We start from the raw sequence: 16164 nt of genomic DNA on the forward strand, positions 1-16164 counted from the left end.
ACCTTGACTATAGTCAAGTGTATATAATATGATACTATAAGTAATCAAATAGCTAATAATCACTTTGGTAAAAATACATAGTATCCAGATGCAGGCCGTTTCAAGATGTAATTTACCTAAAATTTTGAGACACAGAAAACGTTCCATGAGACTTACATTACATTCTGGCAGCTTCCCAGTCAAAATGTCCTCTACTCTGATTGAAACATCCTTCACAACTATCCCACTTCTGGCATGTTTAACACTGATCTTGAAGCTGGTAATTTTGCCATTTGGTTGCCGAGGTAAATACCAAATCAGGTTTACTGCTGAATAGTTAAAGGCCTCGACGGTGAGATTCACCACTTTTCCTGGAGCTGGGGACGTGTAAGGGATTGAAGGAAAAGAAAAATATTGTTATAAAACTTAGAATGGCATTTACATAATTCAGGGATGTTACAATGCCCATGTTATATAAAATTAAATATGTAATACACATTAGATAAAATCTATTTGGGTAATACTTCTTAAAATATATATTTGGGTATACTTTTTGAATTGATTTTGCCTAAAATAACAAATCAGAAATTGGGCCCACAGACTTGTGTTTAAGAGGCAAATAAGCTTTTTTCAGGATTAATAGGTCAATAAATCCATCAATAAACTATTTCAAATAAGTCTGAAAAATATTCAATCAATAGTTGTTTGTGGTTATACAAATTTGAATAATGATTATCTTGCTGTAAGCTGCTAAGTCACTTCAGTCGTGTCCGATTCTGTGCGACCCCATAGACAGCAGCCCACCAGGCTCCCCCGTCCCTGGGATTCTCCAGGCAAGAACACTGGAGTGGGTTGCCATTTCCTTCTCCAATGCGTGAAAGTGAAAAGTGAAAGTGAAGTCGCTCATTCGTGTCTGACTCTTCGCGACCCCATGGACTGCAGCCCACCAGGCTCCTCCGTCCATGGGATTTTCCAGGCAAGAGTACTGGAGTGGGGTGCCATTGCCTTCTCCGAATGACTATCTTGCCATCTGATATACTTTGGAATTATATAAATTCCTTAGATAATGAAGAAGTAGCAAATTCTTAGATAATTAAGAAGTGGCAAATTCAAACAATTATCCAACCATTTGCACAAAAATCACATTTCTGGAGTGTAAGTAAATAACCAGTGTCTAATATTAAGTGGATAGCACCAATTGGTTGTGATTATTATATTTTAACCATTATACACCCTCAAAATCAACTTTCATCAGAACTCATGATACCTTGTTATTAAATATTAGTAATCTGCATAATAAGCTGTGGGCTATTTTAATTGGGACGACTGTTAATTTAAGGTTAGCTGTGGAAAACTGACAAAGTAAATAATCAATGTCCTTTAGAATATAAAACAACCATGACAAGTCACTGCCAAAAGAAAAAAGAAAATTACGAGATGTTTGAGATAAAACATGCCTAGTATTAAGAAATCAAATAACTAGAGTTTAGGTGTACACTGTAGAGAGGAATATGAAGATGTTATCTGAAAATGAAAGCCATATAAATTATATAAGAAAGTTAGGCCCTGGGAAGGAGAGGTGTATGTGAATGATATGAATTAAAGAGTAGTAAATAAGAAACTTAACAATAGCTGCATTTTAACAACAACAAAAAAATAACAACTTGGGATGATGACTAATCATTAATAATGGATGACATCATGGATAGAAGTTTTTTTCTTCAACGGAATTTATCAATGGAATTAAAGCTTAAGAAGGACAATGACAATATGATAAGTCTCTAATACTAAAGATTTAGCACTAAAATTTCTTTTGGGCAGATAAAATATAATAAAACAAAAAGTCTGTCAAATACCTGATGCTATAGACTTATAAGAACCAAAGCTTTTGCCATTAATATTAATCATTGTTTTAAATCTCTTTGTCTAAAGTATGTAAATTTTGTAAAAATGCCTGAAGTTTTTATTAATAACAGACTGCATACAAGCTGGCACATTTCCAAATCGGCCTTAGCAATCATGAGAATCCGCTCAAGTGCAGAGAAATTTGAATTTATAAGGTAACCAAACTTTATAAATTCTAAAGTATGATTTCAAAATATCTTTTAAAGCAAACTCAATATAATAGATAAAAATTAATTAAATCTGTTAAACAACACTTAGTGAAAAAGAGGTTTTCTTATTAACTTTACAATATTTTTGCCCCAGTAAAATCTATGTTTTCTTTTTTTGACTTGATGGTGTCTGAAGACTAATTCTGGCTCTTTTTTGTAGCTGACAGGTCTTCCTGTATTTTAAATACTCTAGCTTCTACCTCTGGACTTTTAGGTACCAAAATCCCATCATCTCTTGATTTTTATAGAGGGAATTTATCTATCTTGCTCCAAGATATGATACTTAAGTATCAAAAAATTCTATTTATAAAGTCACATATTTCAGGTAAGCCTTTCACACACTTTGAGGTCATAGCTAAACAAGTAAATATACAAGTATGTGAAACTAAAACTTTTCAAAATGTTCACTATACAAAACATACATTTTCTTGAACCAGAAAAAAATCTTTTCTAAATAAAATACAGAGACTTCTATAAAGAATTTTCCTATATTACTAAGGATCCATCAAGTTAAAAATGAAGCTACAAGGGATATTTCTAATATTTTAAAGCTAAAATAAATTCTACATTTGTCTGAAATAATGCTACATGGGAAGTTAAAAAAGTTGAGATTTTGCACTTGTGGATGTAATATCAGCTTAGAATGGTATAATGGGCTAACTCTGTTTGAATACTTCCAGAGTATTTTTATTCATGGAGAGAGAAGTTATTTCTGGCTTAATCATTATAAATGCAATTTATTTATTCCACAGAAATTTTCATTAAATTCAAGTTCTGCGTAACATAAATAATAAAAAGGAGGCTTTGGGGAAAAAAATTGGACAAAACTATCTAACTAAACTTAGATTTACATTTTAATCTCAACATTTTTTTTAAATGATAAGGTAAGAGTGATTAAGTGATTATGTAATTTCTCCAAGAAAACACAGCAAGTCAGAAACAGAATGAAACTCCTGTTCCAGGATTATTTCCATGCCAATCTAGAGTTTTAGTTTGTCCCAATAATAATTAGCCAAGAGAGAGAATGACTCTAGAAATTATGTCAGTTAGCAGAATATAAAATATATAAAGTTCAAAATACTGTCAAGTTGGAATCATAATCTGACCTCATAATGTACCAGGCTTTACCAAGATGAGTGTTTTTAAAAAAGACCAAACTATTTGTTAAGTCATCCAAAAATTATTCCAATTATTTTCCCTAAAAGTGTAAGTCATAAATTGTCTTTCATTTCCTAATGAATATTTAATCTTAAAAATAATAATTTTCTCAATTTTTAGTTGTGCTAATAATCTGAATATAAGTAGGTTCAATATCAGTAAAAGATTTCAAGAATCATTACTTTCTAATTTTAAATAAATTCTAGGATTTTCTCTTCATTCTTCCTATGGCATAGAGCACGTATTCACCCGCTTCTCTCAATGGTGTCTCAAATAAGAACTGGCCATAAAGCTTGTCACATGCTTCTTTTAACACTGACAAGTGCATAATCCTCTCGAGATACCCAGGGTCCATTTCAGTTTATCCCTCTGGCAATGAACTGCTGGAAGATTTTTATGTTTAAATATACAAAATATTTATAGTTATATAAAATTATAGAAACTTTTTTATAGCACTTCTCTAGTCTATTACTTGGGCTTCCCTGGTGGCTCAGATGGTTTAAAGAATCTGCCTGCAACGCAGGAGACCTGAGTTCGATCCCTGGGTCGGGAAGATCCTCTGGAGAAGGGAATGGCAATCCACTCCAATATTCTTGCCTGGAGAATTTCATGGACAGAGGAGCCTGGTGGCTACAGTCCATGGAGTTGCAGAGTTGTATACTACTGAGCAAGTAACACTTCAATCTATTACTTAGTAACCCATCTGTTTATCTTATCCCACTAGAAGATAAACTTCACTAAAAATATTTGCTATTGCTTGGAGATGCTATTATTTACTGTTTTTCTATTTATCAGTTCTGTTTGCTGTTATGAATAAACAGCCAAATTACTAACTAAATAAATTACCTCCATTCCATAACAGCTTATTTTTATCACAAATGTTATATTCTACTAGGCTAATATATACAATAAAAAGCAAGTAAATGAGTTATATGTCAAGCTATTCAAGTGCAGAAAAATTAATTTGTTGGCAATAAAGATGGATAGAAGGAAATAGGGGTTATTTTAGAAGGTGTAGTCAGGAAAGTTAAATTGAGATTTGCATCAACTGGGGAGAGAGTTCTATGGATATCTGCTTAGTCACGTCTGACTCTTTGCAAAGTGGGTTGCCATCTTCCTCCTCCAGGGAATCTTCCCGACCCAGGGATTAAACCTGTGTCTCCTGCACCGCAGGCAGATTCTTTATCTGCTGAGCCATTGAGGAAGCCCCTGTGGATAATTTAATGGAGGAGTACTCCAGGCAGGAGGAACAGCAAGAGAAAAGACCCTAAGGTGGAAGATCAGTGTGACTTGAGTGGATGGAGGGAGATGGAGAATAGAAAGAGATGATTCAGCGAGGGTTAAGGGCACCCAGAGCACTGTAGGTCATGGGAAGGACTTAGGTTCTTGCTCTGAATGAGACAGGAGCCATGTTAGGAAGAGAGAAGTAACGATGGTCTAGCTTCTGCTTCAAAAGATGATGTGACTCTTGTGGGAAGAGTACACTATAGGCAGGTAAGCTAGAAACAGGAAAACCAAAGAGGCTTTCAAATGATCAGGCAAGAAATGATGATAAATTACACAGGGTGATTAACAATAGGGGTGAGATTCAGGATCTATTTTGATATAATGCTGGCAGGATTTCTTGATAGATTATACAGTACTACTGATTGATTACAATCAAGGATGATGTCAAATTTTTCTTCTCAGTCACTGGGAAAATGGAGGTAGCTTGTTAGTTTGGTAACGACTGCAAGGTATGGAATAATATGATAACTATTACAATCCATGTTTCCAAAACTCTAATGTCATAAAAATACTTATGATTTGATTTTAAAATGCAGGATGCAAATTTGCACAAATGGCACAAGCCTATTTTCACTGACATATAGTCACAAAGACATATATTCATAGGAGAAAAAAGATCAGCCCGAAATGTATGTTTTTATATAACAGGGCCATGAATAACTTTCTTTTTTTTTTTTTGTATTTTGGGGTATTTTTAAGTTTTCTAGATAACAGTGTTTTTACCATCAGAAAGAATAATTTATATTTTAATGAATAAATTCACTATCCAAGAAGACTCTAAAAGTAATTTAATTACCATGCTGTTGATAATTTTATGCATTTTAGTGCCAGATTTTGTTTATATCCCTATTTATTTTAAATGATAAAAACTCTGAACTAAGTTAATTCAGAATAAATGATTTAGGAAAATTACCACTTTCTGCAGTTTGGAAGAGAAATGGGTCACTAAACACTCCAATGCCAGCACTGTTTTCTGCAGCAACCTAAAATAGACCACAAAAATTACACAAGCTTTATACTCTAATTAAACAGAGTCTGAAATAATAAAACTTTGATTTGTCCATTAGATACATAATAAAGATACTTTCCCCTCTAATTCCTAACAATACTCTCAAAGCAGAAGCAAATATAGAGCTATTCAGTATTTCCATTTCCCTTAAGTGAATATTTGCAACATAGCCTGAATCAACAGATTTCTCAGGTTCCTGATAGAGAAATTAATAATCAAGTTTAATGTCTATTAGTAGCAATAACAATTTCAGTTACTATTTATTAAGCAACTTCTGTACACTCAGAAATCGACTAGGGATTTTACACATCTCATTTTATTCACATAATCAAAATACAAGGAATTATTGTCAATATTTTATATATGAGAAAACTGGTTGAGAGAGGTCAAGTAACTTGCCCCATATCACAGGAATAAGTGGCAGAATCAGAATTCAGTTGAAGTTGTGTTTATTTCTAAAGCTCAATTTCTTTCTACTATATTCACTCTAAGACACCATGATTATTTCTGTAACGAACATGGGGCCATAAACACAGTGTCTGACTTTAGAGTTTACAATCTAATTAGGCAAATTTTAAAAATAAATAGGTAATCATTTATACTAAATATTCTAGAATTTAAAAGATAGAAACTATTTTGGCTTGAAACATCTAGTCAAATACACTAGAACAGACAGAGAAAGTGTCATAAATGAGAACTCTTAAGCTTTTACAAATGCCATAACTGGAATCAGACAGCCTTGGTTTAAATTGCAGCTCTACCAATTCTCAGATAAAAAGGTTATCTTATTTTCCTTTACTTTAAAATGGAAACAATATATCTATGTCATAAGATTATTCTGAATACTAAATGAAATAACACATGTTAAATACTAAACAGGATTTTCCCCATATCATGTAGATTTGATATTGACATCTGAAGAAATCAAATGCACCATGTCAAATGCCCTTTGAAATTCTGCAATGGCTAACATATATTTGAACAGAATAAAAGTTACAACAGTGGTCAATAAAGTGTGAGGTAAAAAAGAGAATAGGGGCTTCCCTATAGTCCTGAAATAAGAGAATTCAAAGGAACAAAAATTTAAATTTTGTAAAAATTGATCTAAGCAGAATGAGGTTGGCTAAATTACCTTTCTATCAGTAAAAGCTTCTTATATCACATTGACTCTGTGGGAGAGGGAGAGGGTGGGAAGATTTGGGAGAATGGCATTGAAACATGTAAACTATCATGTATGAAACGAGTTGCCAGTCCAGGTTCGATGCACGATACTGGATGCTTGGGGCTGGTGCACTGGGATGACCCAGAGGGATGGTATGGGGAGGGAGGAGGGAGGAGGGTTCAGGATGGGGAACACATGTATACCTGTGGTGGATTCATTTTGATATTTGGCAAAACTAATACAATTATGTAAAGTTTAAAAATAAAATAAAATTGAAGAAGAAAAAAAAAAGAAAAAAAAAGAAATAAAAAAATAAAAATAAAATTAAATTAAAAAAAGATAATCTTTATTATTATGAATAGTATCTCTTAACATAAATTAATTTGAATTAATATGTGAGCTTATGATAGAAAATATCTGTGCCAAATAATTTACAGGTGTCAGTTAGAAAAAGGTTGCCTACTCTTCAAGGTATGTTTCTGCAGAGAAATAACCATCAAATCTTTGATTTTTACCACTGCATAAGTAAAAGCCTACATTTTTCTTTTATCATTTGGGGGGTGCCTACTCTTGGTATGCCTACTGTCCTGTTATTATGATATTTGATTCTGCAAATGGGCATACTTGCATTTAGATGGTCATCTCAGTTATGCATGATCACATATTTACACAGCTTTTTCTCTTGAGTCAAGACTAAAGAACATATTGACATTATACTGAAAATAGGGAGGAATGAGAAAATGCCTGTATTCTTTACTATCCCCTGGAAATACCATGTGTGTGTGCATTGCTCTGTCGTCTCCAGCTCTTGGCGATCCCATGGACTGCAGTCCACTCGTGTCTCCTACACAGGCAGGCGGGTTTTTTGACCACTAGCGTCACCACGTCTCTTAACTGTAAACATTTTCACATGACCTACCTAACGTAAGACTGCTTTTTGTATGCTCTTCTTTAATATTTTAATAAAGTGTTCTTAGATTTTGTATATTATTGCTGTAAAGGCATAAATTTTTTGTAAACATAAAAGAGGTCATATGCATCCAGGAAATATTTGTTGAATGGAACCAATTTGAATTCGTTGTTCTTTGAGAAAATGGTTCTTCAGAAACCTTCAAACCATTACCCAACATTACAATAACATGGAAATATAAGCGGATTAAGAGAAAAATTACAAAGCTAACTTCAAATTTGATTTAAAAGTAGAATATATGTGCTTGTAAAACCTATTAAACTTTATTTTTTTAAAGTCACTAAACTACTGCTTTCTAAAATAGATACATTATATAAACACACACACACACAAAGATTATAACATTTGTTCAAATTTTAAAAGCCCAGATGGGGAATGAGGACATGATTCAGATGATCCTTCTTCAAGTCTCTTGCTGCAAAAGCTTGACCTGTTGGGATAAAACTCCTTCGCTTTTAAAATGAATGAAATATTTTAATACTATTTACAAAATGATTACCTTGATTTCATATGTTGTTCCGGGATTAAGATTAGTAAGAAGAACTTCCAGACTGTCTGGTTTTGTTCTAACTTGTGTATACGTTGCCTGCATCCATGGACAAACTTCCTTATATTTTACAATGTAAGATATAATTCTCCCGTTTGGATTAGGTGGTGTATTCCAAGACAGAAGAATCCCAGCAGATCCGACTCTTTCCCCTGCCAGGAAGACTGGAGGCCCTGGTTCTATTTTTCCAAAAATGCATGTTGTTATAAGGTCAATCAATTATTGTATTTTCACAAACAAATGTAAGAAAAATATTTACAAACTGTAGACTTTTAAAGTTCCCAAAGACTAAGTGTCTCGTAAGTGTAAGTTTATCTTCCCTAGAGCTTTGCTACCAAGAGAAAAAATGATTAAATGCTATGGGGAATACCAAAAACATTCTTTTATAAGAATGTGAAAAATGGAATGCTACTAAATACTACATGCCAAATACAGTTTTAATGCCAAATCATTTTTTATAAACACTCACTTAACGCAAGGCTTATACTCAAGCACTAAAGAAACAAGAACCAGCCTTACAAACTGAGTAATTCTTTTGGAGCAAGTATAGTGAGTTTATTTTCATGGCTTTGTATTATTTAAATATCACCATTAACAGTGTCTCCGATCCATTTCACAAACAGTATGGAAAAATTATCTTTGCTCTTTGAAAGTAAAGGAAGATAAAGAACCAGTAGCATGCAGGTTCTAAACAGATCACTTTCTTAAGTTTCCATTTTGCTTTAATTATTCAACTGTTTTCCTGCATTCAATGCACATATTACCAATGTAAATAGTCCCATCCAATAGATTTATAAAGGGTCCAAATACTTTGTAAGAAAAAAAAAGGAAAGAAAGAAAATGGAAAACATATACTTACTTGTCACATTTGTTGTCACTGTTCTGCTAACAGGTGAGCTGTATGTTGTAGCAGAAATGGAAGAGATGGTTACCTCGTACCGTGTACCAGGAACAGCATTAGAAACATCAACCTAAAACACCAAAAACAGATGACTGTGTTAAAAATTCTGAAATGTAGGAAAGCTAAAACAATAACTCTATCACAATCAAAAAAAGTAAAGTTAGCACTTTACTGCATAACTCTGTACTATTTATCACAATGTGTTTCTTATTATTGTAAAAATATACATTTGTTATAGCAGAAATATTTACCAAATAACATGCAATAAAAACCTACAAAACATACTACATTATCAAAGACTAAATCAGTATTTCTATCAATCCCAGTTCATTGTCACAACTCTTTAAGAGCCCTAAGAAATCTATAGTCCATTGATTAGCCCTGGTATTCAACAGTGTGTGTAAAATACCTGTGTCTCTGAAGTTCCAATAAAAAGTAAAAGAAAAATGATAAGAAAATCCATCATTATCACATTTTTCAGGCAGTAGAATCACATTGATGGCTCTAGAGAGAAATGTTGCCTGCATTAATGATTTAAAGACTGATCCTCCTGGCAAGTGCACAATTAATGAGCCTGGATTACTCAATAGCTCTGCCCTTTCTTTGTTAAACTATTCATGAACCCTTGGATGGTTGGCTGTAGGTTCAGGGTAGACTTAAAAAAAAAAAAAACAGACATCGCTAAGGTAACAGTCCACCAGTACTGAAACTTACACGCATCAATTCGGCATCAGTGTTTTTGTCTTCATCTTATGCTTTTAAAGAGGCTCAAAGAAGGAAATTTTCATGGTGGATGAGTTTCATAAAGAACTTTCCTATTTGGACTAAATATAAAATATAAGTTGGCTTGGCCAAGTATGCTAATGAAAACAATACCTGATATTCTCCACCTCCAAGATCTCTGATAGTAACAAAGCCACTGTCAGGAACAAGATCCACATGAAACCTGTCCACGTGGCCAGAGGGTAGGCTCCAGTGCAGAGAAAAGGAATGTGCAGAAATATTGAAAGCTTTAAGTTTCTTGGGTTTTTCCGGTTCTGGTATTGAAAAATAGAGGTTTAGAATAGAGTTATTCTCCTAAACTTTCAGAGGAAAAAGGAAAATCAAAGGTTTAAGGGCCAAGTTTCAAAACAACCACATTGTTAGAAAGTGTCAGAGTCTTTACATTATCACTAACCCTCTGCAGGTATTAGGCACGTATATCTTTTAAAATATCTAGTTTTAATTATCAGAAATAATATATCAATTTATGTATCTGTTTCTGGATATTCCTTATCTACTAAAATCTGTTGGTTGACCAGATTGTTTTTTAAAGCTTATGTTCTAACTAAAAAATCAAATCATTTTAAAAACAAGTAGGTACAAAATACTTATGCAATTCCCTGGATATTTATCAAACAGAAAATAATTTGAAAAAAAAATAACAAAATATGCCAAACATTTTAAAAGATGAGCATTTCTGATGAATATTTAGTTAGGTGTTTTTTAAAAGAAAAGTTTTCATATTGGAAATGAAAACAAGATAATTTTTAAACAATAACTAGTAATTGTCCTGGCCATTGCAACTATATTTTTTTCTACCTTTTCTTTCACTATTTCCAAAGTTGTGTTTATGCTGCCTGTACCTACTTGCAGGGAGTTTTCCACATAAAGTTCTTTGGATTGGTTGTCAGAGAGTCAGGTTTGCACGCTTATCTTTAGTGCAGATTCCGGTTAAACAATATAAGGGGAGGGAGATTATGAAGCCAAGCATATGAAAAACATCCTGATACAGATCCACTCTAACAACCATTTCCAAAAGAAAGGAGTCTGGAATTAGTCCTTGAACTCCGTTTATCATTTTAACACTCCGTTTTCCACCAGAAGTGATTTGAAAATCTATATATTTAAAAAATGAATTGTACATTTCCTAACATAACTGATAAGTTACATTGCATAAAATACATATCTTAACAGGCAATCTCCTAGTATATTTGCGGGGGATTTTTCTTAGAATGGTTTTTATCTCCTTCGAAAAATTCCTTTAATGGTTATAATATAACCATCTCACTAGTGCATGCTAAGTCGCTTCAGTCATGTCCAACTCTGTGTGACCTTATGGACTGTAGCCCCCCAGGCTCCTCTGTCCGTGGGATTCTCCAGGCAATAATACTGGAGTGGATTGTTGTACCCACCCCCCAGGGATCTTCTCGACCCAGGGATCGAACCTGTGTCTCTTCTACCTGAATTGGCAGGCGGGTTCTTTATCACTAGTGCCACATGGGAAGCCCAGTGACTGAAGATAATATTGATCAATTAATTTTCACATGACATCCTCAAAGACACAAACATTTCTAGGCATCACCTCCAAGCTGCCTATGCAGTGAGCACCACAGTTTCATAATAACTCTTTAGAAATACGGCACATCTAAGGTGAAAGATGTGCTTTCTAAGGTGATCAGAGAAATACCCAGTTTGTGATGGGTATAATTTCTTCGTTGGGCACAGCTGCTGGCATTTTTCCTGGATGATTCTGCACACAGACCCTGTATTCTCATGCTTGAGAGAAAAGGCCTTTATTCTCCTCACCAGTCCACATCAAAATAGACAAAAGTTTAACGTGACACAAGTCCAACCACTGTTCACACTTACTGATTGTGAGGGCTAATACTATTTCTTCAAGAGTCCTAGAAAAGTATCTAACATTCAAGGAGGCTTAAGAAATTAGAAAAAGAGCTGGGACAAGACTTCGAAAGAAAAATGCATATAGAAATAAAGGGCTGTTTACTAAGACCGTGGTGATGGAGAGAGGATGTCGTTTCCTGGAAGGTCTACGATTACACACTGAAGGACTCTTGGCCAAGGATGAAGTCTGTCTCACTAAGAGGAGGAAGAATATATTTGTCTGGATATCTTCCAATCTGATAAAAAAGGGAAGGCCTGAAAGCTTCAGGACAGTTTGGTAAAGGCCTCTCAAAGCAAAGTGAATAGGAGCCCTGCAAATGGGCAGAAAATAAAATGACTGAGGAAAACCAGCCTGAGTTGTGGGATTATTTAGAAAAGAACAGCCTGATGGTCATGCATGCCGCAATAAAATTTTAGATTTTTTTCCCACCTAAATGCAATGGAAAACATTGAAAATGTTTAAGCAGAAAGTCAATCTGACTTATTTTTAATTTTAAAAGATTAGCCTGGAAGATGGGAGATAAACTGGTGAGAGGCGAAAGGGGCAGCATGAGGCCAGTTAGTAGGGTACTGTGGTTCTGAACTGAGAGCAGGGAGGCCCACCCTCAGGAAAAGGGAGGAGAGACGAGGTGATACTTAAGTCATTGTGAGAGCTTTCTGGATAAGAACGGGAAGATTCAATTAATGAAACAGATATAAGTGCATCATTTGTATTCCATGGAATTTAACCTCTGAAAAGGTAGAAAAATATGAAGCAAAAATATTATTCTCAATTTAATTGTTACTAACCAATAAAATCAAATTGTGTGGAGCTTTGAGTTATATATATGTATCTTATATATATATATCTTATATATATCTTTGAGTTATATATATATATATCTCACATTGTGTTCAATTTAATTAATATATATATCTTATATATATATATATACCATATATATCTTTGAGTTTTACATATATATATGTATATCTCACATTGTGTTCAATTTAATTAGGGCTAGCAAGAGTTATTCTAGGCCTAGTTAATTTTTTACACCAGAATTTTCCAAAAATTAATCCTTAGTACCCTCAATCCCTAGAATTTAATAGATGTCAGTGATCAAACCATTTTGTCCAATAATTCCTTTTTTACATGAAACAGCTTCCTTTATTGCAGGTTAACTCAGTCTTAAATAAGTTTAGATATGTGACTTGTGCTTCTCTAAAGCAGCACTATCTGATAAAAATATAAGATAAACCACATTAAACAAGTAAAAAGAAAAACGTAAAGTGAATTTTTAAAATATATTTTATCTAACACAAAATTTCAAAAAATATCATTTCACATATAATCAATAGGAAATTATTAATGAGATAGTCACTTTTTTTCATACTAAGTCTTTGAAATCCCATGTGTCTCTCACATTTATTGCCCATCTGAATTTGGACTAGTCCCATTTCAAGGCTCAATCGTTATGTGTTGCTAATCACTGCATACTGGACAGTGCAGTTCTAAAGCATTTCTCAACTTTTCCCCTTGGTATTTCAGTAAATTTACCTCCACTGCATTTTGAGAAGCTGAGAAAAAACACAAGTATGATCCTATGATGTCTATATAGGAAAAGAGTTCAAAAGCGTTAAAAGGACCACACATACTAAGTTCTGATACAAACTATGGTGGATTAACCTCTGAGACAGAGAGTAAGAAGAGGTTCCAAATAGAAAAGCAAGCTTCTTAGGCAGCTCCTCAGTAGATTCTGGTTCTTAAAAGAGTGCATACGAAATGAGAGCACGAGGGTACATACCTTGAGATACCCGTAAAGAATCACACAAGCCTATCAGAACAGCGCTAAGGAAACAAAGCCTACAGTGGACAAATATTTTAAAAGAAAAAGTGGAGATTTAAAAACACACCATTATTATTAACTTTTATTTATACTTCCCCATGTCGGAGAAGGCAATGGCATCCCACTCCAGTACTCTTGCCTGGAAAATCCCATGGATGGAGGAGCCTGTTAGGCTGCAATCCATGGGGTCGCTAAGAGTCGGACACGACTGAGCGACTTTACTTTCACTTTTCACTTTCATGCATTGGAGAAGGAAATGGCAACCCACTCCAGTGTTCTTGCCTGGAGAATCCCAGGGACGGCGGGCCCTGGTGGGCTGCCGTCTATGGGGTCGCACAGAGTCAGACACGACTGAAGTGACTTAGCATAGCATAGCATACTTCCCATGTACCAACACTGTATATGATAAACTTTCAACATCACATTTAAGTCTTTTAATGATTTATCATAGGTTGGGCATAATATAGCTCAAATGGTAAAGAATCTGCCTGTGAGGCAGGAGACCAGGGTTCAGTCCCTGGGTGGGGAAGTTCCTCTGGAGAAGGGAATGGCAATCCACTCCAGTATTCTCACCTGGAGAATTCCATGGACAGAGAAGCCTGGTGGGCTACAGTCTGTGGGGTCGCAAACAGTCAGACATGACTGAGTGACTAACACAACACAGGGCATGACATATGTTCTGACCGAGGAAATATCAGACATGCAGAATAGTAAGAAGTAAATCCTATCCAGTTTATGGCACACTGTGCATATTCTAAACTTTTTCTCTAATTGTTATGTAACAGCTGTAACAAATCATAAGGAGATACTATGATTATTGCCAGTTAAAAAGGAGAAAGTTGAGGAACAAAGAATGTAGGTAACTTCATTGAGGTCTCAGGGAAATAGGTAAATAGTAGGTCCAGGACTTGGACCCAGAAGCAACATCTTCAGAGCTTGAGTTTCAGTCACCATGAGAACTGCACTCTTGTAACCCTCACGAAGTGGCTTATGAACAATAGCAGATGAAAACATTTAAAACGTATTAGCATTTTAGAAAGGATTCAAGCATTAAATAGGATGACCTAAAATTTTTCTTTCAAATCTAAGATGATTAGTTGAGGTGTCCTCAACTGTCAAAATACGTCCTACATCAAGGCAACATATATTTATCAAGTTCCTGTAGTTTCCTCATACTGCGAAAATGGGCTAGGTATAAACTGTAAACAAAACAAACATCTTGAGACTTGCCTGGCAGTCCAGTAACTAACACTTCACCTCTCAGTGCAAGTTTGATCTCTGGTTGGGGAGTTAAGATCCCCCATACGTTGTGGCCAAAAAACCAAGACAAAATAGAAGCAATATAGTAACAATTTCAATAATTGTTTTGATATAGGCCAATTTAAAATGGTCTGTATCAAAAAATCTTTTTAAAAATATTGATAAAATAACGTATATCCTCTACTAAATCAGCATCAAATTAGGTGCAACAGGTGTCTTAAAAAAATCCATTTTTAGTAAGGGCACTGGTCACAGGCCCTATAACTGGATGTATACTGTGCTTAGTCACTAAGCCATGTCTTACTCTTTGCGACCCCACGGCCTGTAACCCACCAGGCTCCTTTGTCCATGAGATTTCCCAGGCAAGAATACTGCAGTGAGTTGCCATTTCCTTCTCCAGGGCATCTTCCCAACCCAGGGATCGAACCTGAGTCTCCTGCATTGGCAGGTCAATTCTTTACCACAAAGCCACCTGGGAGCTCCCCTATTACTGGGTAACTGGGCTCAAATTCTAGCTTTGCCACATAGATTAAGAATTTCAGCAAAATCCTTAACCTGTCTGTACCTCTCTGGCCTCATCTAATGATAATAATCCTCTTTGCCACACATTTATGTGGGAATAAAGTTAATACATGTAAAAGGCCTAGAACAGTGGTCTGAACATAGCATGAGCTTAGTAAAGGCAAGCTATGATTAAAAGCTATTGTTCTTTCTGCTGTCTTTCCTCACAAACCCTCGTCATCTCTCAGTAAAACCACGCTTTGCTTCCTTTTCACTTCTCAGTTACAGCTCTCTGCTTATATCCACTCAGTGCTCTGCCCAGCTCTGCATCTTTATCACCACTTTTGTGCCAGAGGTCTGTCAGCAAACCTAGGTACCTTCCTTTTCCATTTCCTCTTATCTGCTCACCTCCCAAATCACTGCTCTCCAATACCTGCCTCTAATCTCTCAAAACCATCACCTACACCACATGATCCAACCACAACATAAAGTTCCTGCTATTTCACAAAGTGCTTTCATCTTTCATTAAAATGGCTACTGATATTCCATATCTTCCACTAAACTTTCTTATTTGGGCATTATCTTGCTCAATTTTTCCTCTGACCAAATTCTAAGTGAGCAAATCCGGTCACTCACACTAGCCACACTATCTCCTTGACTTCTGCATAAATAAAACATTTTATTTATCATATCTTTGCTCAACACTTTCTCAGTGCTTAACACAGACCTACTGTGCTTTTGCCAATTTTTGGCAATTTCTGGACTTCTGGGGATTGCTAGGAA

General features: G+C 34.9%; 1 protein-coding gene across 4 annotated transcripts in view; it reads right to left on the minus strand.

The window, feature by feature from the left end:
• PTPRQ (protein tyrosine phosphatase receptor type Q) overlaps nt 1–16164 on the minus strand; it is a 282762-nt gene that overhangs the window by 225365 nt on the left and 41233 nt on the right. For all 4 annotated transcript variants that reach the window (XM_055586942.1, XM_055586932.1, XM_055586934.1 and 1 more), the window contains exons 9-13: nt 10004–10164; nt 9086–9197; nt 8179–8405; nt 5452–5521; nt 157–356 (exon numbers count right to left, since the gene is read on the minus strand). In XM_055586942.1, coding sequence (XP_055442917.1) covers nt 157–356; nt 5452–5521; nt 8179–8405; nt 9086–9197; nt 10004–10164 — 770 coding nt within the window. The remainder of the gene's footprint in view (nt 1–156; nt 357–5451; nt 5522–8178; nt 8406–9085; nt 9198–10003; nt 10165–16164) is intronic.

The sequence above is a fragment of the Bubalus kerabau genome, chromosome 1, assembly GCF_029407905.1.
Source record: "Bubalus kerabau isolate K-KA32 ecotype Philippines breed swamp buffalo chromosome 1, PCC_UOA_SB_1v2, whole genome shotgun sequence".
Taxonomy (NCBI): Eukaryota; Metazoa; Chordata; class Mammalia; order Artiodactyla; family Bovidae; genus Bubalus; species Bubalus kerabau.